At 41.2% G+C, this 24,149-nt stretch overlaps 1 protein-coding gene across 2 annotated transcripts; it reads right to left on the bottom strand.

Annotated features, from left to right (window-relative positions):
• Positions 1–452: 452 nt before the first annotated feature.
• LOC311587555 (uncharacterized protein) lies at positions 453–23,944 on the bottom strand. Of its 2 annotated transcripts, XM_084764516.1 has the most exons (6): positions 23,766–23,944; positions 15,119–15,195; positions 13,976–14,176; positions 3,058–3,184; positions 2,814–2,874; positions 453–1,146 (listed from the first exon to the last, which is right to left on the bottom strand). In XM_084764516.1, the coding sequence occupies exons 3-6, from the start codon at positions 13,976–13,978 to the stop codon at positions 534–536; spliced, it is 804 nt and encodes a 267-aa protein (XP_084620642.1). In that variant the 5' UTR covers positions 13,979–14,176; positions 15,119–15,195; positions 23,766–23,944; the 3' UTR covers positions 453–533. The 2 variants fall into 2 exon arrangements, with proteins under 2 accessions (XP_084620642.1, XP_084620643.1); XM_084764517.1 differs by lacking the exons at positions 13,976–14,176; positions 15,119–15,195; positions 23,766–23,944 and adding an exon at positions 13,544–13,640.
• Positions 23,945–24,149: the final 205 nt, after the last annotated feature.

Consider the following 24,149-nt stretch of genomic DNA (forward strand, 5'->3'; position numbering starts at 1 on the left):
TATGATGATGAAGACTATAGAAATGTACAAATGCCTTACCACATTAATAAATTCATAAGATTTCTTTCCAGTATGTATTATTTTATGATGATGAAAACTATAGAAAATAACAAAGGCTTCACAATATTACCTACACTCACAGGGTTTCTGTCCAGTATGATTTCTCTCATGACTTCGAAAATGACTGTGATGTGCAAAAGTTTACCACATTGTTTATATTCATAGGATTTCTCTCAAGTACAAGTTCTTTTACATAGTCATAGATGACCATGAGCCAGGTGTGCTGGAGCCCACCTGTAATCACAGCACTTGGAGAGGCAGAGGCTGGTGGATCTCTGTGAGTTTTAAGATAGCCTTGGACTACAAAGTGAGTTCAGGACAGCCAAGGATACAGAGAGAAATCCTGTACTGAAAAACAAACAAACAAACAAACAAAGACCATGGTAAGCACAGGTTTTTACTACATTCTTTAATTTGGAGATGACTGTGGCATGTAACGATGTTACCACAATGATTAAATTCATAAAGTTTTTCTATCCAGTGTGTGTTCTTTTATGACTTTGGAGATTACTGATACATGCAAAAGCTTTACCACATTGGTTACATTCATAGGGTTTCTCTCCAGTATGTGTTCTTTTATGTACTAGGAGATTACTGTTACATGCAAAAGCTTTGCCACATTGATTACAGTCATAAGGTTTCTCTCCAGTATGTGTCCTTTTATGTACTAGGAGACTACTGTTACGTGCAAAAGCTTTACCACATTGGTTACATTCATAGGGTTTCTCTCCACTATGTGTTCTTTTATGTACTAGGAGATGACTGTTACGTACAAAGGCTTTACCACATTGGTTACATTCATAGGGTTTCTCTCCAGTGTGTGTTCTTTTATGATACAGAAGACTACTCTGATATGCAAAGGCTTTACCACATTTGTTACATATATAGGGCTTCTCTCTTGTGTGTGCTCTTTTATGTATGTCGAGACTACTGTGATGTCCAATAACTTCGCCATATTGAAAAGCTTCGTAAGGTTTCTCTCCAGGATGAATTCTGTCATGTCTTTGAGGATGACTGTGATATGCAAAGGCTTTATCACATAGAGTATATCCAGAGGGTTCTTCACCAGTATGACTTCCTTCCTGCCTGCAAAGATAAGTGGCACATGGGAAACCTTTACCACACTCATTACACTGATGAATCCTTTTATTTATGACCTAATTTTATAATTTGGTTTATTGGTAAAGAGAACTTAGATCTTGAGCATTCACCACTTTGTCTACATTCATGGCGTTCCCATTCATTATGGGTTGTTTGTTTTTGAAAATACCTGTGATGGTAAAAGCACTTACTACATTGCTCACATTATAGGATCCTTTTTCTATAAGAAGTTTTTCCCATATGTGAAGAGAACTTGAAGAACTCAGAGCTTTAGCATACTAATTGCATTCATAAATTTTCCTATAGTATAAGCCGTGGTACCCTGAAGATAACCAGGACAAACAGAACAATTTCCACATTCCTAACACTCATAGTAATTTTCTGTAGTGTGAGTTTGTGGGTATTCTGAATGAAATCGATAAACAAATTAGTTCTTGCTGAGGTACATTGTGTGAATGTGTGTTTGTTATATTTGATTCTTGAATGCCAAACCTGTAGAGAGCTAAGTGCTACCCTAGTAGCCAGATCTTGGTACTGCTACTTCTATGGTCCATCACCAGCCTTATCCTTTGTAAGCATTTGTCATTTGTTACTTTCCTGTTGGATAATTAAAGAGCTGATGACTAATAGCAAGGCAGGAAATAGAGAGTAGTAATTCTGACGGGGGTGCAGCTGCAGTGGAGTTGTTAGGAAGAACAAAGTAACAACAACAACAACAACAACAACAACAACAAAAGCCCTGAGAATGACCAGCAGGACACTGGTGAACAGAAGGACACGAACAGGAGCAGAGAGGTAGAGATGGCCGTGTGGTGGGACACCGCGCCAGGCTTACTGGGGTTAAGGTAGAAAGCTGGCTTGGAATCTGCCCAGCTAAAATGTATAAGCTTTAAAATATTAAAAAGCCTCCATGTCATTGTTTGTACTGCTGGCACATGCGAAAGTACCATATAAATTGTGAAAGTGTATCACATTCAGAAAATCTACTCGAAGTGACGACTACGGTGTCTTCTAATTTTTCAGGGAGGTACATTGCTTTGTTCAATAATCCCAAGCTCACACGGCTAGAATCTATTGTGAAACATGATGTACATATTCAAAGAATAATAATATATGAAAGGCTTCTACTTTTCATTCTCACAGTTTGACATTTTATTTATCACAGACATGTGATATAGGGATTAAGGTTTCTTGACACCATTCTTGACTCTCATAAACTGCCCCTCTCTCAAAACTTAGCAATGTTACTTTAAGCGTATAAGTAACGCCAACTTCCCTAGGGACTATTTGCTTATTATCATATTTCAGACATACTTTTATTACCTACTCAGTGAGCATACCTCCTGCAGTATCTGAGAGCTAGGAAACTACACAGACTGCAGTTGTACAGCATAGTTCTACTGGGGCTTTGGTTTAAATCATGATGTCTGTTAAGGATTGTTTCCTTGTGCTCCTTCTTAGAAGAATGCCTTGCAAACCCAGATCAAACATCTGACATGGAGGTGCATGTTTGGTAAGAATTTAGTAACCATCAATAAATACACTTAAAGCAGTGATTTTTTTACACAGTTTGTTTTCTTTTTATGAAACTTCCAGGACACCTTACATTTTCTTCAGGGTCATATTTATATCAGTTTGCACATGAAAATTACCTTCCATGTATCCTAGAACTTTGACAATGATCTTCAATATTATGATCTTCCCAATTGTAACCTAAAATACAGTACCAGAAAACATATGATGTATGATTAGAAATTAGGCAAAATTTAAGTCACTATCAACAGATTTATTCACCTCATTCTTCCTCGTTCTCAACTGGAATTATAGAGAAGCATCAGTAACAAGGAAACAGTTTTCCCTTTATCTTAAAAAACAAAAGAAAATTCACTGGCTTACCTATAGCAGACAGATTCCAGTAGGTCTCCAGCATCACATCTTTGTAGAGATTCTTCTGGGAAGGAGTCAGCAAAGCCCACTCTTCTCCAGTGAAGTTCACATGCACATCATTATAGGTCACTGCGTTCTAAAATATTTCATACATGTATACAACAGAAAGCATCATACTGATGACTCTATAAGTATATACTTCATTGACAACATACCAATAAAATTTTGGTACTTCCTCCATTTATGTGGTGACATATAAATGCTAATGTAATCGCCAAGTCGTTTTAGAAGGAAGCTGAGTAACGTGGCTCACCTCTCTCATTTCTGGATCCTTTGAATAGTTTATAGCTTTGCAAAAGAAGTGTCAATCAACACACATACAGAGAGAGAGACAAGTAAACAGATCTGCTGTACTCAGCACACTTCTGAGAAACTGTATGAACAATTACTCACTATAAAAAATGATGGTGAAGTTAGGTGTATTTTCTCACACATTTAATCCCAACATCCAGGAAGCAGAGGCAGGTGTATCGCATTGAGCCGGATGCTAGCCTGGTGTCTGCAATGAGTTCTAGGAGAGTCGGAGGCACATATTAAGACACTGACTCCTCTGCAAAAATTAGTCAAACAAAGAAAACGGATAAAAAGAACTCAGATCTTTTTTTTTTTTTTTTTTGGTTTTTTTCGAGACAGGGTTTCTCTGTGTAGCCTTGGCCATCCTGGACTCACTTTGTAGACCAGGCTGGCCTCGAACTCACAGCGATCCGCCTGCCTCTGCCTCCCGAGTGCTGGGATTAAAGGCATGCGCCACCACGCCCGGCTCAAGAACTCAGATCTTTACTGAAGTTATTCCAAAAAATTATATATTCATTCTAGTTCTGTATTCATCTTACAGAAACCTGAAGTGCTTCAGATTAAACTATATCATTAATATGATCTTAATTTTAAAAAAAGATTGCATATTTAAACAGGACAGATGAAAATATTAGCACTGTAAATATTGCTCATAAATAAGCACATACGGCATTAGAGTTGGCTCAACAGTGAAGAGCTCTTGCTGGTCTTCAAAATAACTGCGCTAAATTCCCAGTACTTACATATGAGGTTACACCTATCCATTATTCTAAGTCAGAAATTCCAAGGCCATCATCTGACTACTGCGAAGACCAGGCACACAGGAGGTGCTTATTCATGCTTACAGGCAAAATACTAATAATCATTCAAAAAATTCAAAACAACCATAACAAATAGGAAGAATGTCACACACCTGAAATCATATGACTCAGAAGAGGGCTCAGATAGTTTTAATGCCATGAAAATGTGTCACCCTGAGACATAGCATATGTTGTGCCAAATTTCAAAATTCAGGATGTGGGTGAAGAGCAATACAAGAACATGTACTTGCCATGTACAAAAGCTGACACTCCAGGTCCATCAAAGAAAAAAGCCAGGCCCGTGAGCCCACATCTAATCCCTGCAATCTAGACTGAGATCCAGGTGGATCTCTAAGTTTGAGGCTGCCTGGTCTACATACCTACTTACCTGACAGCTAGGGTTACACAAAGCAACTTTTTCTTCAAGAACAAAACCGGCAAAATTAAATATGTATATCAAAAGAAATAAAGCATATGTAAACCCCAAGAAAATAAAAGGTCATTAAAAGTTTCCCAACCACCAAGTGCTTTTAGTGCAAAATTTTTCCAAACATCAAACTATTCTAAGAACATTGCCCACCTTGTTCAATAAAGAAGGCCACAGTCACCTTGTTATCTAAACCACACAAAGACTCAAGAAAGAAAGAAAATTTCAGACAGATCTCCCTTATGAACATCAATTAAAAAATACTCAATCAAATTCTTGCAATCTGAATCCAAGAACACGTCAATAAAATCATCCACCAATATCAAGGAGGTTTCATCTGAGAGGTGCCAGGATTGTTCAACATATGAAAATCCATCAATATAATCCACTATATAAACAAACAGAAAGAAAAACCCCCACAGGATTTTCTCACTAGATACTGAAAAAGCCTTTGACAAATTCCAACACCACATTCATGCTAGAAGACTTGGAAAGAAAATGCATGCAAGGTGTATACATAAACACAAGAAAGGCAATAAACAGTAAGCCTATAGACAATATCCAATTAAATGAAAATAAATTTAAAGCATTCCACTAAAATCAGGGACAAGACAAGGCTGTCTACTCTCTTTGTATTTCTTAAATATAGTATTTGAAGTCCTCACTACAGAACTAAGACAACTACAGGGGATCAAGAAGATACATAATGGAAAGGAAGCAGCCAAAGTATCACTATTCACAGATGATATGATAGTATATATAAGTGACCAAAAAATTCTACCTTAGAACTCCTCGACATGATAAAGCTGACGGTTACAAAACTGACTGAAAAAATCCAGTAGCCCTTTTGAATATAAACTATAAATTGGATGAGAAATAAATTATAGACATAATACTCTGCACAATAGCCACAAATAACTTAAAATTCCTGGTGAAACTCTTAAAAAGCAAGTGAAAGACTTATATGAGTACAATCCAAGTCTCTGAAGAAAGTAACTGAATAAGATATCAGAACATGGAAAGATCTCTCATGCTCATGGCTTGGTAGGAATAAGAAAGTAGAAATTGCCATCTTATCAAAAGTAATCAACAGTTTTAATGCAATTCCCATAAAAATCCCAACACAATTCATTGCAAACCTTGAAAGAACAATCCTAACTTCACACAGAAAAACAACAAACACAGCATAGTTAAAAAAAATTCTGTGTAATAAGTAACTTCTGGAGGTATCACCATCGCTGATCCCAAGCTGTATTACAGAGCAATAGTAATACAAAACAAACAAAAAAACAAACACATGGTATTGACATTAAAAACAGACCAGCTGATCAATGGAGCTGAATCAAAGACCCAGAAATAAACCCACACATCTACTGACATTTGATTTTTGATAAAGAAACCAAAACCATACAATGGAAAAACAAAATCATCTTCAGCAAATGGTACTGGCCTAACTCGAAGTCTGCATGTACTAGAAGAGATACAGATCTGTAGTTCTCACTTTTCACAAAACTCAAGTCTAAGTGGATCAAAGACCTCAACATAAAACTGGATAATGTAAATAATCTAATAGAAGAGAAAGTGAAGAATAGCCCTTAACACATTGGTATAGGAGACACCTCTCTGAACGTCACAGGCACAAAGATCAACAACTATAAATGGGCCCTCATAGGACTGAAAATCTCCTGGAAGGCAAGGGATACTGTCAATAGGAAAACATGGCAGATAGCTGACTGGAAAAGACCTTCACCAATGCTATGTCCAACAGAGGGATAATATCCAAAACACAGAAAGAACCCAAGAAATTGGACACCAATAAATCAAATCAACCAAGTAAATAATGGGGATAAGAGCTAAACCTATGCCTAGAATGTTTTCAGCCTCTGAGATACACTGGTTTGTTGTTGTTGTTGTTGTTGTTGTTTTGTTTTGTTTTATTTTTGTTGTTGCTGCTGTTTGTTTTTGTTTTTTTGTTTTTGCCAGACAGGGTTTCTCAGTGTAGCCTTGGCTATCCTGGACTCACTTTGTAGACCAGCCTGGCCTTGAACTCACAGCGATCTGCATGCCTCTGCCCCCTGAGTGCTGGGATTAAAGGTGGAGCCACCAAACCCAGCTTGAGATAGACTCCTTAAAGAGCGCACCCTTACTTGTTCTTTCTGAGCTCTGGGCTGGCTGGTTCAACTCAGCTGTTCTGGCTCAAACTCTTCTCACAGCTGACTTACTTAATCTAGTTTCTCTCAGCCCAGAATTGCTCTGCTTAGCCTCAAACTAACTCAGCAATTTGCTCTAATCTTCTGGATTACTCACATTATCTGCCTTATTCTCGGCAATCCATCTCTCTATTGCTGTCCTGGTAAAACTGCTTCCTCTCTCTGTAAAAATGCCTCTTGAGTAGCTTCCCTTGGTTCTCTCTCCTGGGAGTCGGCCATATCCTATTCTACCAAATCTTCTCGGATTCATCACCTCTTCTTCCACCCAATTATAAATCACTTTCAAGCATGGGTGCTGCTTCCTTCTTCAAATTCACTTAACCTTCAATTAGGATTAAAGGACTATATCACCATGCCTGGATCTAAGCTTCTCTTTACTTGATGCTTGCTGTATACCAGGCTGTCTTTAAACTCAAATCTGTTTGCTTCTGTCTCCTGGATTAAAGGCATGTTTTGTATTACAACTGGATCACACAGACGTAAAAGACCTTTGGATGTGATCTCTGGCCTGCTGGGTTACATACACCTAAGACAGTCTTTGCATGTGATCTCTTACGAGACCAGCCATCTTCTGAATTAACATTCTTCTGCAGAAGGGGGCATCTCTGGGAATGGAAGGCTCCTTGAAATCTATGGGGGTGACTCTAGCTGAGACCTGTAGCATCAGGGGTTAAGAGCCTGAAGTTGCCAATTACTATAGCCAGGTGGGACTTCCAGTGGAAGGAGGGGGACACAAAACAACCCTTAAGCCATCGACCCAAAATTTATTGTGCCTATTAAAATTAAAGAGATGAAGTTGGATCAGAGATTGAAGAATTGGCAAACAAATAACTTCCTGCTCAACATAAGACCTACGCAAAGGAGAAAGAGTCAATCTCTGACACTATTAATGATACTCAGCTATACTTGCAGACAGGTTCCTAGGATGAGTGTTTTCTGAGAGTCTTCCTCCAGCAGCTGATGGAAACAGATGCAGAGACGCAGAGCCAAACCATAGGCAGAGAGCAGGGAATTTGGGGGAAGGTTGGGAAAAAAGATAGTGGGATCCTGGGTAGTTGAGGACACCACAGAAAACCTCCAGTCAACTATCTTGAGTCCATGGGGACTCCCAGAAACTGAACCATAACCAAAGAGCATACATAGGCTGAACCTATATATGATGTGCAGTTTGGTTAACATGAGGGTCCCCTATGTGTGGGAATAAGAGCCGTCTTGACTATGCTGTTTGCCTTTGGATCCCTTTTTCCCTATCTGGGCTGCCTCCTTAGGTATCAGTGGGAAAGGATGTTCTTAGTCGTGCTGCAACTTGAGATGCCAGGGGAGGCTGATAACACTTGTGGGCCTCCCCTTCACCCAGGAGAAGGAGGGCTACTTGGGGACAGGGGGAATGATGGTGGGACTGGGTGTAGAGGAGGGAGAGGTCAGGCTGTAAAGTGACTTAATTGATTAGTTCATTAATTAAAAAGAAGGCTAGCAATTTAGCTTAACATTGAATACTAACTGCTTCTACTATATCTTATGTGACTTACGGGCACAGTCTATAGTCAGGGACGCATGACAGCATGAGAAGGAAGCTGAACAAACAGTTTCAAACACAGCACAGTAGAAACAAAAACATAAAATGAGTTGAGTCTACAGACACTCAAATCCCATCCCCAAAAAGACATCTAGGTAAACTCCTAGTACAAAAGCTCCCCTAAATTAGACAAAAAAGGGGAGATAAGTGTTTAAAGATATGACGTTACCTAGAGTCTTTCTGATTTGACAAATTATATTCTGATATTGGTCATTATTGACTCACAGTGAAAATGCATTTTACTCAACTTCAATGATCCTAATGGTCTGCAACAGGTCATACACTATTCAAGAGAACAAAGACTCTTCTGACACTCCAGAAAATCTTTTCATAGCTATATTTTCTAAAATCTGGAAACAGGTTATATCTTTACAATATACAATGGCACAGAATAAACCTTCCCATTCCAATTGAGAGGAATGTACATATGGTGAGGCAAGATTGGATGGAGACAAAAAACACAAAAAGAAAAATCCAGCAACACCTTATGGTCTCAAAATGCAACACGAGCTACATATCCAAAGCCTGGTGAAATGAAATCTCATAGTTTCCTTACTGGGGCACTGTCTTGCAAAACATAAATAGCTGGAGCAACGCTGAACTGAAATCACAGACAAAGAATACATGACCTTGAATTGTGCATCATTCTTGTTTTAAAAACCAGTGCAATGGGGGCTGGAGAGATGGCTCAGAGGTTAAGAAGACTGGTTGTTCTTCCAAAGGTCCTGGATTCAATTCCCAGCAACCACATGGTGGCTAACAAGCATCTATAATGAGATCTGGTGCCCTCTTCTGGCCTGCAGACAGCATACTGTATCAATAATGAATAAATAATTTAAAAAAAAAACCGAGTACAACAATGGGTGATCCTGCCAACATTGATTTCTAAACTGAGATGAAATATGCCAGCCATGGACCAGAGTTGCAGCAGGTTTTATATGAAGTGCCCTCTTTATAATCACTTTGCCTATACTTTCCACTAATTTAAGGTGTAGCAAGAATGGATGTTACCCATCTTAGGCTTCCAATGCAGAGTAGGGCTTTCTCTTTACTGGTGCTAAGCTCCTTGAAAATCCCTTCTTCTCTTTCAGGATTTGACTGCCATCTAAAACTACCTAGTTCTGTTTTTTCTCTAAACCCACAGACTGCATTTTCTTCTGCCCCACTTGTTGCTTTTTTAGATGGTTCTGTCAGCTCACAGTCCAACATTCTGTAAGGTTAGAATAGAAACTCAATCTAGAAAATTATAGCAAAAACCATGGACAAACATTGTTCCCTGGCTTGCTTGCTTACTTGAGCACTCTTTTATTTGCAGCCTGATCTCTTTTCCAACCACGGCACACTTGATAAGGAATACTGCAACCCTAGTGGAAGAGCCTTCCACATCAATCATCAATCAATATAATCTCTCACAGACATAGCAATCAGGCATTCTGATGAGGGCATGCCTCATCATTAACATTTTTGCCTGCTTTAATTGGCTTATCTGCATCTTAAAGCTTCTTAAGCCTAGAAGTCTGCTAGCTTTGGCCTCTTGGAGTTCAGGAATAGCCCACACTGACCACTTGGACACCAAACTCAGGTCAGAGAAAGTTTATTGGTCATTTAACAAAGACTGACTGGTCAAAAAAATTCGATGGGTTTGAAAAAGGAGACTGTGACCCAGAGCCATTCATAGAGTAATTCAAAAAGATAATCAGGAAGAATCAATATTATTTCAGGTATATTGTATCTAACTCAAGCAAAAAGAATTAATTCTATTCCTGCTACATTGTGCCTAGGTGGATAGACAAAGCATTTAAAACTGATTCGATGGGATATAAGGTAGGGGATATTGGGGATGTGCTAGTGCCCTACTCTTCTCCTGAGAAAGAAACAATGCAGGGTAAAATTGCTTATCTCCGACAGAACACACATTTATCTTTAACTCAAGCAGAACAAGCATTTATCATCTGTTGTCACTGACTCATGGTATTGTTTGGTGCTTCCTATTGGACTGGATTTCTGGTAGCCTGCCAAGGAAGTATAGAATCGCCTCAAGGAACTGCTTCTAAACTAGTTCACACCCCCTTTTTCTATCAACCCTCTTTCTCCCCTACCTCTGTTTGGTAGCTTAAAAGGAAGATAAAGGGATTTAGGAACCCTAAATAAGGTAGGTTTTGAAAAATCTAAACCTACAATAGAGTTGGCACTGGAGCTCACAGAGTAGCTCCAGTTGAACAAATCTCCCACCCTGTGAGTTCCCTGTCAGCAGCAACTACAACTGATGCTTTGGGGGCTGCTGCCTTTTCCATGGCTTCAGCTTCTCAGTTTCTCCAGGAGTGTGATCGCTCATCCCAGCACTGTGGAGATTTAGCCACAGCAGCTCTGCAGTCCTGGGGTGTTGCTGTCTGGAGGTGTGGAGAGGCCAACACCACAAGCTGAAGATCTGAGAACCCTTCTCATGGAACACACGCAGGTGGCACCCATGTGAGTAGAAGATGTAAAAAGGGGACACCCAGGGAATGATGTAGGGGGATTCCACGGCCAACACTTGAAACAGCCCTGCCTGGCTGCTGGAGATCCTCAGAAGGGGACCTGGAAACTTTCTGGCAAAGCATATATAGTTCACTAAGAGTCCATGGCAGAGAAGGGTTTACCTGTTGCTTGATTCTGCATGAATAATATGAATAGAATATTGCCTTAGTTAAGTGATATTAAAATGTTTACCCACCATTCTGGTCTGTTTCCATTCACATGCATGAGTTAATCCATGCTGGGAAATGACATCATCATCACTCACCTGGCCTCAATCAGGTCTTTCTTCATAATATTGACTCTTGCAGCTGACTGCCCTAAACATTAGTCTGTCAGCTAGTTATGGCCTGTCCTGCTTCACTCTGCAGTGTAAACATAAACTGTGCATCCTGTTCGGATCTGAAGGCAGAAGCCATGATCCACATGAAAATCTTTATTCCTGATATGAAAATGGACGGTTCACTAATTGACTAAAGCGAGTAATTTTAAAACTCTGCTATGGTAGAGTCCTTTAATTAAAGAACTTAGGAAGTTTAGTCACGAAGAAAGCAAGGCCATTTCTCTGGGAAGCAACAGACAGACATCAAGGCCACCTGAGTTAGCATAGCTTTGTCAGAAAGACTTTTCTCCAAGACATTAGATGCAGCTGTGCTAGAATTAATATGCCTTGTCACACAGACATCACAATATACACAAATACAAAATTAACTAATAAAAAAATCTCTGTAATTATAGCTAAAAACAGATTTTGCATTCTACATCTGCTGCCATTACATTTCTTTATATTTAGTCCTCAGGTTATGTTTTGAACAATTTAAATATGGACAGGACACAGCAAGCCTAGCCACTTAAGACATTCACCTAGTAATGAGGTTGCCAAGAATATTTCTTAAGGACCCCAGTGCTAAGCCGGGCGTGGTGGCGCACGCCTTTAATCCCAGCACTAGGGAGGCAGAGGCAGACGGATCACTGTGAGTTGGAGGCCAGCCTGGTCTACAAAAGTGAGTCCAGGACAGCCTAGGATACATAGAGAAATCCTGTCTCGAAAAACCAAAAAAGAAAAAAAAAAAAAAGAAAAGAAAAAAAGGACCCCAGTGCCATCAAACATCAGTGACAGAGTCCTAAGTGGAAGGTTCCAGAGGATGAGAAAGAAAGGAGAAGTAGAAGACAGAAAGTACAAAAGCTGAGGTTAGGAGGTTTTGCACAAGCTATGTCTTATGTCTAGTAAGGTTTGTACGAACTGCATCTTGTATACCGCTCACAGGGGGAAATGAAATAAAAGGGAGATGTTTATGACGTCAAGAGAAGCTTTCATACAATGAGACAAACTCGAGAGGACCCTAATAAAATAATGTTGCTAGGAGGAGCAAAGGGTATCTCAAGAACAGTACTGACCAAGCTCACAGTGGCCTTGGTACTGCTAAGCACAGCTTTAGGAAGTGAAGAGAGTTGGGTTTTCAGGTTCTGAACACACCCCACGCACACACACAAATCACTTGCACAGAGCTTTAACAACTCTCCCAAACGTTATCCCATGCTTAGAGCAGGAGCTCTATTTTATTCTCAATACTTGAGCAGCTTGTGAGAGGCCTGTTCTTTGATAGGAGGGAGTGGTACAGGGTGTTTCCTCTGCCATGGTTTGGAGCCAAATGTCTGGACAATCCTAGTGAACAAACAGGTGTCTCCTAGCTACCTAACTTCTAACAGACCAGGCTAGCATACTGCTTATCTGTGCGGTGTTTTGGAGGCTGACCTCCCTCAGCTAAATTCTCCTTGCAGTTGGTACCATTTCTAAGAATGGGCGCATCGTGTACATCACCAATTCTACTTTTCTCCATCAAAGCTTAACACTGGAGTGCTAACCAACACATGAGATGCCTTTTACAGCCTCCACAAAATTAACTCCAAATGGATGCTACACCTAAAAGTTAAATACTAAGGGCAGAACTTGTAGCAGATCCTACAGAAAATAAGGCTTTCCAAGGTTGGCATCCTTCCTAGAGCATTTCTATATACCAGCCTAAGCTCCAAAAGAATTGCCCAAATGCAGCCCCATAGGAAGTTATTCAGAGGCCAGATCCAGGTCCAGGTCCAGGACTGCACTAAGGTCACATAGGACCCCAAAGGTGGCCGCATCTGGCCTTTGCTTATCACACAACCCCAGGGTGGACCCACCACACCAGCTCCTGCAGCTCACCTTTCTGATCCTCCCCATTGTGGGTGTTCAGTTGGCATCTGCAGTTGCCCTCCCCCTCCCCTACATGCTCTGTTCAATCCCACTTCTTTCTCCAAGCCTGCCCCCTGCAAGGAAAGCCTCTGCACATTCTTAGCATTCCTTGAGATGCTCCAAGCTCCACCCCTGGGGCCAAGGGCTTCCCTAGTACAGCAGGTGGCAGATACTTCATCTTCCTTCACCTGCAATCCTTGTTGCCATACTTGGGCTGGGGGGCGGGGGGGAGGGAGGATGATGATTTCCTCTGGCCTAGTCCCCTGAGGTTACTGAACTAGCCCAGGAGTTTCAGTTGCCAAGTAAACTTGCCCTTTTTACTTTCAATCTGGCTTCCATTGGCTTATTTCACCTGTGGAGATAACCCATCAGTCAGCAGCTCACCTTGTTGTCATTTCGGACCTTGCCTGAGCTTCCCTCACAGCACTCAGCAGCAGTGTTCAAAGCATATCACGCAGAACCATTAAAGAAAGCTCAACTAGAGAGCTGCACCTGTGCATGGCAGCGAGAAGAAAGAGCCTCATCTTCATACTGGCTGGTCTGCCTGGAGGCTCTGATTGGCCAACAAGTTTCGGGTGACATGTGCACCTCCCTTAGAATTACAGTGTCCTGAAGGGACACAGCACAATAGTTCGTGGCCCAGGCTTCCAGTCCAGGACTATACATTTCCAGACCTGCAGAGATCGGCATTTCAGTAGCACGTGTGCATATTCTCCAATAGCCTACTGGTCTGTCTTCCCACACAGCCCCACCACTCCAGCTAGCTCTCCACAGCAGCCTGCTCCTCCCGTTTGTGGGTAGTGACCCTCCACTCACCATGTCGGGACTTCGGAACTTGCTTGAGCTTCTCTCACAACACCCAGCAGCAGAGGACAGAGCACACCACGCGGAACCATTCAAGCCTGCACAGCTCTTAAGCAAGGCTCCCGGAAGAACCCGCCTCCGCGTCTCTACCTGGAGGCCCTGATTGGCCACTTCTTCTTGAGTGACATATACAACTCTCCAGGTTGGCAGGCTCTGTTAGGGGCACAGAATCATGGTTGTTGGCCCAAGCTTCCTACCCAGGGTAAAACGTTTTCCAGAGCTGTAGAGACTTGCATTTCGGTAGCACTGTCCTCCAGTGGCCTCAACATCTGTCTTCCCAAATAACCCAGGGAGGACTCACTGCTTGTGCTTCCTCGGCACAGCCTCCTGCTCCTCCCCTCTGTGGACAGTGACCCTGACCTCAACAAGTCACACAACCAGTAGCCACTTCCCCTGCTTCCTCCTCTATCTAGGTGGGTAACTTGAAGAGCCCATTTCTCAACTTGCAGTAGAGTTATCCATATGTCCCACCAGTAAAAAGCAATGTTAGGAGACAAGACTTTAGTTTTGTGTCTTCAGGCTGGGTACAAGCAAACTACTGCTTCTTTTTACCAAGGAGTTATGAGTCAACCCTGGGAGAAAAGCAGGAATCAGATGACAAACACTGGGGAACACTATTGTTAGCCTACAACTCTTTCGGAGTAGGACCGTGAAAACCAATTACACAACAATGCCCCAGCCCGCAGGGGGTTGACTAATGCTCTGGAGGAAACTTTTCCTGTATAGGGACAGAAAACAAGACACGAAGAAGGGGGCAAGTCTGCATTCTGATCAAACCCCTTTTATTGAAAATTTTCACAGAGTTTATATAGGCACAGAGGCATGGGTATTTGTGTAAGCAAGGGTTGCTATGGATACCTAACTCTGGAATGTTCCCGCAGGTAGGTATCTACCTTTACAGCTGCTATAATTGCAGGAGAGAAATTTCAGGAAAGTCGTGAAGTGTCTGGTTAGTCTGGAAAAAAATCCTAGAACTGCTGCTTGCAGGCAGCTGGCCTTTAATCTGATCTTATCAGTAGTCCCACCTGAAAAGGAGTTGCTCAGGGGTCTAGAATGACCAGCCCCTTGGCTCAGAGATGGACTGAGGCTACTGACCTGGCTGGTCTTGGTCTTCTGTGGTCCATCACGCAGTTTCTAGCAATCGATTGTCCCAAGGGGACATGGCAGCAATACTGGAGAATGGGAGATGAGAAGAGAATGCCCCTGGCTTGAGGCCCACACAGAGACAAGCTTGTAGTGTGTAATTTATCAGCATGGCCTAGCAGTGCTTATTATCAGGCCTATAATTATTATTATGGTGGCATTTTATAACCCATTAGCAATCAGTCAAGACACAGACACCTGTTATATTTTAAAATGGCCTTAGTTAACCTGGGGCAGGGCAGACATTAATGCCATAAACTATTTCCTATAATGGGGCAGGTATCTGCCCCAGTCCCATACCATCTGCTTCTAATAATTTCTATCAAGCTACCTTCCATCCATAATTCCAAATACTTGCTAATTGTCACCATCTGAGCTACATCTCCAACCACACTGGCCATGTACTTCTCCTCCACCTAACAATGGCACTGCCTTCTTCTCCTCTCTTCTCTGGCCTCTCCTCCTACCAGTGCTTAGGTTTCCTACTACATAAACCACAAAAGGTAGACAGGATAAAAGATTTTAAGATGTGTTTTATTCCAGAGACTGGCAATCAGAGAAGCAGAGAATTAACATACTAAAAATGAAATTCTATCATAGGCTTCCAGAAATACTGAGTCTTGTAGCTTTGACCCAAGGGTTAGTTACATCATTGAGATTTGAATTGTCTGTTTTTCCCCTGATCATTCCTGAGACTTTTCCTTGATTTTGTGGAGGACTGGACACAGAAATTTATTGAAATTATGAACATAAGTCCTTTCCTAATGCTATTTATCTTGTATTTCCTCAGAGCCATGTAGTCTGGGGAAAAGATCAAGGTAGAACCAAGCACCCATTAAAGAATGGTTGTACTGATGACATGAGTGTGGGAATGGAAAGGTGGTTTAGTGCTTAAGAACACCCACTGGCTTCTCATCCTGAGGTTCTGCATTTAATATCAGGCACACATAAAACAAATCACAACCTTCTATAATTCCAATCAGTGTCTGACCCTTTTCCTGGCTTACAGTGGCACCCGTCATGCATGTATTATATATATATATGAAGGGAAAACATCCAAAAACATAAAATCATCTGATTTAATGATTAAAAAAACAACCTGATGAAATTATTCTTTTTATAAAATCATACATATGCTAATGTAAAACATTAGGGGTAATATTGTCTGGAAAATATGTCTTTAGAACACATGCAAGGTTGGTCCCTGAGGAGGGCAGATATGGGTGTCAGTTCCAGAGCTGGAATTCGAGCTTGTGTTGAGCCATGTGACCTGGATTCTAGAATCAATCTTAAGTTTCCAGCTCTTAACTACTCAATCAGCATTTCATTTCCCACATACAATGTACAGAATACAGAATATGAAGGCGACCTATTAGTTCTTATCAAGGCCATGTAACTTACTACAGGAAAGCATGCCCTCAAAATATGTTTCTACAATGCTCAAACTCCACCTGTCTGAGAATTAATATGCATTCATGGGGAGGAATCAGGTCACACATTGAAGAGATTAATAAAAATATCGCTTTAATGACATCTCTGTAGAGACTCTTCTGGGCAGGATCCAGCAAAGCCCACTCTTCCTGAGTGAATTTCACATTCACATCATCATACGTCACTGCATCCTATAATATCTCATACAGGTGTGCAAGAGAAAGCATGATAGTGATAACACTGTAGCTGTGTCCTTTATTGACAATATATTCATATAATTCTGTGGCTTCCACCACTAATTTCCTGATACAGATATTCTAATGTAATCAAGTCATTTTATAAGGATCCTGAATACTGAGGTCCACTTCTGTCATTCCTCACCCCTTGAATAGGATATAGACTTGCAAGAAAAACGCCAATCATCAGAGAGGGATGGGGAGGTAGAGAAATAGTTCACAAGTAGTGGGCTCATGTCAGAGAAATTATATAAACAATTACTAATGATAAAAATGATTTTTAAACTGAGTGTATTTTTTCATGCTGTTAATCTCAGTAGTCAAGAAGCTGAGACAGGAGTATCTCATGATTTGATTGCCAGCCACGTCTATGCAATGACTTTCAGGAGAGCAAGAAGTACAAATGATGGTTCTCCTCTCCCTTGGGTGGTGGGGTTTGGCCACCATCCCACCAAGGCAACAGGATCAGAAGACAAGAGGTAGGGCCTGGAAGGCCAAAACAACAATGGCGATTAAATACTCTGGCAACCACTTCAGGAGCTAGGTCAACATAGTCAGCGAGAACAAAGGCTATATAGATCTTCAGGAGTGGGTGGGGAGCTTCCATGATAAGTGTACAGAATTGGTTGAAAGCAGGCACTTTTGGGATGCTTATTTTACATTTGGCAATAGGCTCCTATCATAAGAACAGGAACACAGTGCCTAATTATCCTATAGGTGCAGGGAGGGGAGAGCTAGCAGGGAGCTTTGTCAAGGGCCATATATCAAATACGATTGGGGCATCTATGTGTAAACACACTCTCTAGGTGGAGTAAGGCAGGGAGCTGGAGGCCCAGCTGGAGAGAGGGAGGCCTGCACCTCACACCAACTTCAGAAAGGCTATCTGGACTGGGAGGACGGCAGCCTCAAACAGCAGGGCCCTTCCAACACATATTAAGACCCTGAATTCTGTGCAGAACACACAAACAAACAAACAAACAAACAAACAAAAACAGGTAAAAAGAACTATCTGGTCTTTACCTGAAGGTCCTACAAAGTACCAGGCATTCACTCCAGGTCTGTATCATCTTCCAGAAACTTGAAGTGCCCCAATTTAAACGGTACCATTCATGAGATTGTACTAATAGAAAATGTATATCTAAGAAGTTAAAAATGGAGAGAAGAAAATATTGGCAATATTGGTGTTGATAATAAATGAGCAACATAGGGCAGGAGAGATGGTACAGTAGAGCTATTGCTGGTCTTGCCAATAATGTAAGTCAATTGCCAGTATTCACACTGGAAGTTCACAACTACCCATTATACCAAGTTCAGATTCCTGAGTCTGAGTCCATCTTCTGACCACGATGAGGACCAGGCACATTTTCATGTACATATTCATGCATAAGGCAAAATACACATATTCGTTTAAAAACTCAGATAAATGCTACTTGTAGGTAGAATTACAGACAACTACATTCCAGTAACCCAGAAAGCTCATGTAGTTTAATGTCATGAATACATGCCATCCTGAAAAATAGAATATAGTTACTTCCAACTTTAAAATTCAAGATATATATGAAAATATGCACAAGAGCTTATTTACATGCAAGCATACATGCAAATACTACATCCGAAGCCCATCAGCTAATAACATAAAAATAAAACAACCTAGGCATTTTGTGCCACATCAAATCTCAGCACTGTGCAGCCAGAGTAAGATAGATCACTACGTTAAAAGTCAGCTTGGTATATTTGCCAATTTCATGACAGCAGGAGCTACACAGAAAAACATATTCTTCAAATTCAAAATCAAAAATGAAAAACAAAAACAGTTAAAATAAAAACTAATTCAAACTATAAAAATAGTAAGCTAGCAAAAAAGCTTAGCATTGAATAGCTCCTACTGCATCTTCTATGAAATAGGGATGGAGTGTATACTAATGAGGGCAAGACAGCACGAGAAGGAAGCTGACTGGTCAGTTCCAACCACAACACAGGAGACACAAGGAACAGGAAAAGGGTTGAGTCTATAGACACTCAAATCCCATCCTCACTAAAGAATCTAGAAAGGCTCCTCTTAGAAAAGCTTCCATAATGTTCCCCAAAGAATGCCACAAATGGGAGACAAGTGTTCAAAGACATCATTCTACCGGGGAGATTTTTTATTTGGTCACTCCACGATGAAAATATATTTAGTCTCAATTCAATGATCCTAATGGTCTGCAACAGCACAGACACTGTTCAAATACCCAAAGATTCATTTGACACTCAAGGCAATCTGTTGACTTCCACATTTTGTAAAATCAGAAAACAAGTTATATCCTTCCAACATACAATGGCACAGAAAACTCTTTCCCATTCCAATAGAAAGGAATGTGTACATAGTGAGAGAAGAATGGAACGAGGCAGGAAACCCAACAGAGCAAACACCAACTCCTGCTGCTCTTTCTCAGAGACATAGGGCTTTGGTTTCCAAGGACTTAGATGGCCCTATCCCTGCAAGATCTCACATATTTCTCAGTTAGGTTCCTTCCAATTCTTATGTGCATCTTCCCTGGGCAGCTTTCTCATAGCTTAGGTATAAATTCTGCCCTAATCAATCCTCTGGGCATGGGCAGAATAAAAGGTTTGGGGCCAAAATATCACACAAATGAGATCTAGATTAATTTTTTCATGGAGTACATTTTACAGTGAAATCCTATGACCTCAACTGCCTCTGTCTGTAATACTCTGAACAGTCTCTGCATTACTCTCTTCCAGGACCTACAAAATCAGCTGGTCAATCTGTTTGTACAGCGCTCTATGCCTTTTGTTATTCAGTTCCTTAGTTTACACATTCCTCCAAAAGAGAATATTCCAGGTTGTATCCAGCATTAAAATAACTTTTTGTGCACCATTTTAAATAAATTTCTCCTTACTACTTGGCTGTTGTGATTAAATCCTCTAACCAAAAGCATCTTAGGTCCGAATAGGTTTACATGTTTGGTCCTATCAGATCACACTCCATCATTTTTGGAGCTACAGGCAGAATCTCAAGTTAAAAAATGAAGCCAAAAAAATGGATAAACATTGTTTCCGGGCTTTGTCTCTTGCTTTGTCACTGTCTCATGCTCAGTTATTTCTAATATGCAGTGAAGCCACACCTACTTGGGGATATTGTCACTCTCAATGGAAAAATCCTTCCCACAGCAGTCAACAATCACCACAATCTCTAACAAACATAGCAACCAGCCATTCTGATGAGGCCACTACATCACTTGAGGCTCCTCACATGACTGAATGCTCAGAAATGTCCAGTACCCAAATCCATTTTAACACAGACACAATAAAACATGAGAAGGCTTTAAACACTCAAATAAGCTTGTTAACCACATCACTCATTTAAGTAGGAAGACACCAAACATTGATGATTGCACTAACTGGGAAATTCAGATTTGCTAAGGCGTGAGAAGAAGCAGGTCTTTAGGAGCTAGAAGACAAAATTAAAATTGTTTCTCCACAGAACATCCCCAAAATGAGAAACGCATAACATGATATATTAAAATTTCAGAAGACAACAATCTGGGAAGTTCTATCATTTTCTAGAGAAACAGCAATATAAGTAGATTATAATTACTAAAATCACACAACATAGATGGCACCACTGATTAAAGCAGGCACAAAGGAGGATGTTGAAATATAACAACGTCCTTTAAACAAGAACTATAGGTTTACTATCAACTCAAAATCAAAGAAGTCTCTGTCCAGCATTCCCCCTGTGCTGGTTCTTCTTGCCAACTCAAATGGCAGAGAAAACCTTCCTTGCCATGAGCTTCCTTTGTAAACTTTGTAAGCTTTGTAGACTTGGCAGGAACTGTCCAGGACCCTGCCTGAGGAGTTCTAGCAGCCAAATCCTGCTGCTTCAAGTTCTGCCCCTATGCCCCACTCTATAACTTTCCCCAGGACACCCCTCTTCTGGTCTTCAGCTTCTCTGATGGCCACCCCTTGTGGGACTCCCCATCCATTTCTGTGCCTTGACTACATCACTTCAAAGTTGGTCAGGGAAAATAATTCTTACACAGGTCCCCTTATTTGTAACACCCCCCCCTCGGCAAATCCAAGGAGGTTAGAGGACATCATTCACTGGTGCCTCTTCCTCCTGAGTTACTAGTTAGAGCTTTGTCTGTAAGGAATTAAAAGACCATCTTTCAAGCAGTGGGAATGAGAGGGTTAGGTGCTCAAAAAAGTCTTAACTACACAGCATGAAGAAAGAGTGAGCTACAGTGGTGTTGCTCTAACAGAAAAGAATGTGAAAGCCTTTGAGAAAAAGAATGAATATTTTAATTACTGGGAAACATTAGCATGAGCAGAAACAAATAAAAGATTAGAGCAGTGATGCATAAAAAAGTGAACTCCAAAAATACCATCCATTGCCTTTTTATAAAGATAAATATAATTTGAAAAACACATAGGCAGACTGATTTTGAACAAGAGTAGAACCTTCTCTGGTAGAGGGAATGGCATTAATAAGACAGGGATTGACCTTGCCCCTTTGTGCAATGTTAGCTGCTGAGATCTGCAACCTGACACAAACAGCTACAGCCAATGGTCCCTTAACTGAAATTGCAACATTCACTGGCTCCAGCTAACCTAACCAAATTATAACCAAACATCTGATCTGCTTTTATTCACATGCATGAATTAATACATGATGGGAAATTACAAACTCTGACACCCTGCTAGAATCAGGTCTTTCTTCACAATGGGGACCCCTGGAGCTGAATGTCTCAATCATTAGTCTGTGATCTAGCCATTGTCTACCCAGTTTCACTGGGCACTTTCTGCAGACCTCCTCTTCCAGTCTGATGGCAGAAGCCATGCTGCAAATGTTTCTAAAATGGCCAGTTCATTACATTACTCAAATGAGTAATTTTGTGTGTCTCTTTTTTTAGAGACAGCGATTCTCTGTAGGCCTTAGCTGTCCTAGACTCACTTTGTAGACCAGGCTGGCCTTGAACTCACAGGGATCCACCTGCTTCTGCCTCTTAAGTGCTGGGATTAAAGGTGTGGCCACCAAGCTCAGCTTCAAATGAGTAATTTTAAAACACTGTTGTGGTATAGTCTTTTAACTAGGGAATTTAGAATTTTTCATCAAGAGGAAAACAAGGTCGCTGCCCTGGGGAGCAACAGGTTGGTATCCAAGCCACCTGAGTCAACAGAGTTGGTCTCAGAAATATTTTCCAAAAGGATGAAAATACAGCTGTCCTAGAATTAACATGCCTTTTCAAGAAGAAATCACTCTACACACAATTGAAAGATTACTTTTAAAAATCTGTTAATGACAGCATGCATCCAGTTCTGGCTACTGCTGCCAACAGATTTGGCATTCCACATAAGCTCTCATGTCTTTTCAGTTCAGGCCCCAGGTTATGTTTGGAACAATTTCAATATGGTCTGAGACTGCAAGTCTGGCCACTTAGACTGATGAGGGATTTACACAGCAAATACTATCCCAGAATCATTTCTTAAATACACTAGTGCCCTGAAAAAGCAGCTTATTCTTCAGTGACAAGGTCCAGAGTTGGAGGTCCCACTAGATGAGAAGATAAAAGAAGAAGAAGGTAGAAACTAGAAGAGCTGAGGTGGGGAGGACTTGCACAAGCTATGACTTAAGCCAAGTAAGCTTCTCAAGAATAGCATCTTGTGTACTACATCCATGGAGGAAATTGACCATATGTGAGACTTCTATGAAGTAATCAGAAATTTATCATACCATGGCACAAACACGGAACAAGTCTTATAAAACAAAACTGCACATCAGGAACACAGGTCTCTCACAAACTACTGACCAAGCCCAGAGTGGATTTGGGACTGATCAACAGAACCCCAAGGAGCTGAAGAAACCCCTCACGGAAGGGCAAAGGACCCAGACCATTACCCACTCTCCCAAGCATATTCCTGGCCTTGGAGAAGGAGCCCTATTTTATCCTCAATACATCCCTACCTTGGAGGAAGCTCACAGGCCTAGGCCACAGGCTGTTTCTGTCTCTGTCATATACTTTCCTAGGCTTGCGAAAGAGCTATGCAAAACTATGCTTTTCTCAAGAGGACTCTGGACTTTTATGCCACATGAGGCCTTAATGTTCATTGTGACACTGTAATGCCCCAGTGAGGAATTTATTAGAGGCTGTTCTTTTGAAGATGAAGATGTGCCAAGTGGCTGGTTTTAAATCAAAGTTGTCTCCTCTGCTATGACTTGGAGCCAAATGTGTTGACAATCCTGGTGAATCAACACGTGTGCCCTAGCATCCTAATCTCTAACAGGCTAACTTCTCTGTGGGGTGTTTTAGACGCAGTTCTTCCTCAGGTAAACTCTACTTGCTGTCATTGGTAAATGTTGTACGATATCAATTATCATCTTGTACATCACAGCTTAATACTGAAGTGTCACCCAACATATGAGATCACATTTACAACCTCCACAAAATTTATACTTTGTTTGTTTATTTGTTTTTTGTTTTTTTCACGGCACTGTTTTTCTCTGTTGCCCTTGGCTCACATTGCAGACCTGGCTGGCCTTAAGCTCACAGCAAGCCACCTGCCTCCTGAGTGCTGGGATTTGGGGCGAGGGCCACAATGCCGGGCTTCCAAATATATCTTAGACCTAAATGTTACACGCTAAGAACAGAATTTTTAGAAGAAGTTAGAGAAACCAGGGGTCTGAGTTTGAAATCCTGCCAAGGATGTTTCTACTCACAAGGCCCTGCTCCCAATGCTTTGTGTAGATGTAATCAACACAGTGCAGTTAGTCAGAGACCATCACCAAGTCCAGAAATTAATAAGACCAAAAAGTATCACACAGGTGGCCACATCTGCTGCTGCTTATCTCGCATCCCCAGGGAAGACCCACTAAACCAGTTTCCTCTGCCCAGCTGTCTGTTCCTTCTACTGTGAGCAGTGACTGCACTTACCATGTTGTGTCTTCTGACCTTGCCTGAGCTCTCCTCACAGCACCCAGCAAAAACACTCAGAACATATCTTACATGGCCACTCAAGTCTGCTCCGGTAAAGAGAGGAACTTACAGCATGGCACCCGGAAGAACACTCTTTCTCTTTTTCCTGGAGTCCCTGATTGGCCATTGAGTCTTGAGTGACAGGAGCACTTCCCTATGGCTAGAGTGTGCTGAGGGGACACAGCACAGTAGTTCCTGGAGCAGGCTTCCATTACAGGACCAGTCTTTTTTTCTTTTTTCTTTTTTCTTTTTTTTTGTTTTTCGAGACAGGGTCTCTCTGTGTTAGCCTTGGCTGTCCTGGACTCACTTTCTAGACCAGGCTGGCCTCGAACTCACAGCGAT

This window comes from Acomys minous, assembly GCF_964271855.1.
Source record: "Acomys minous genome assembly, chromosome: 16".
In the NCBI taxonomy this organism is placed as follows: Eukaryota; Metazoa; Chordata; class Mammalia; order Rodentia; family Muridae; genus Acomys; species Acomys minous.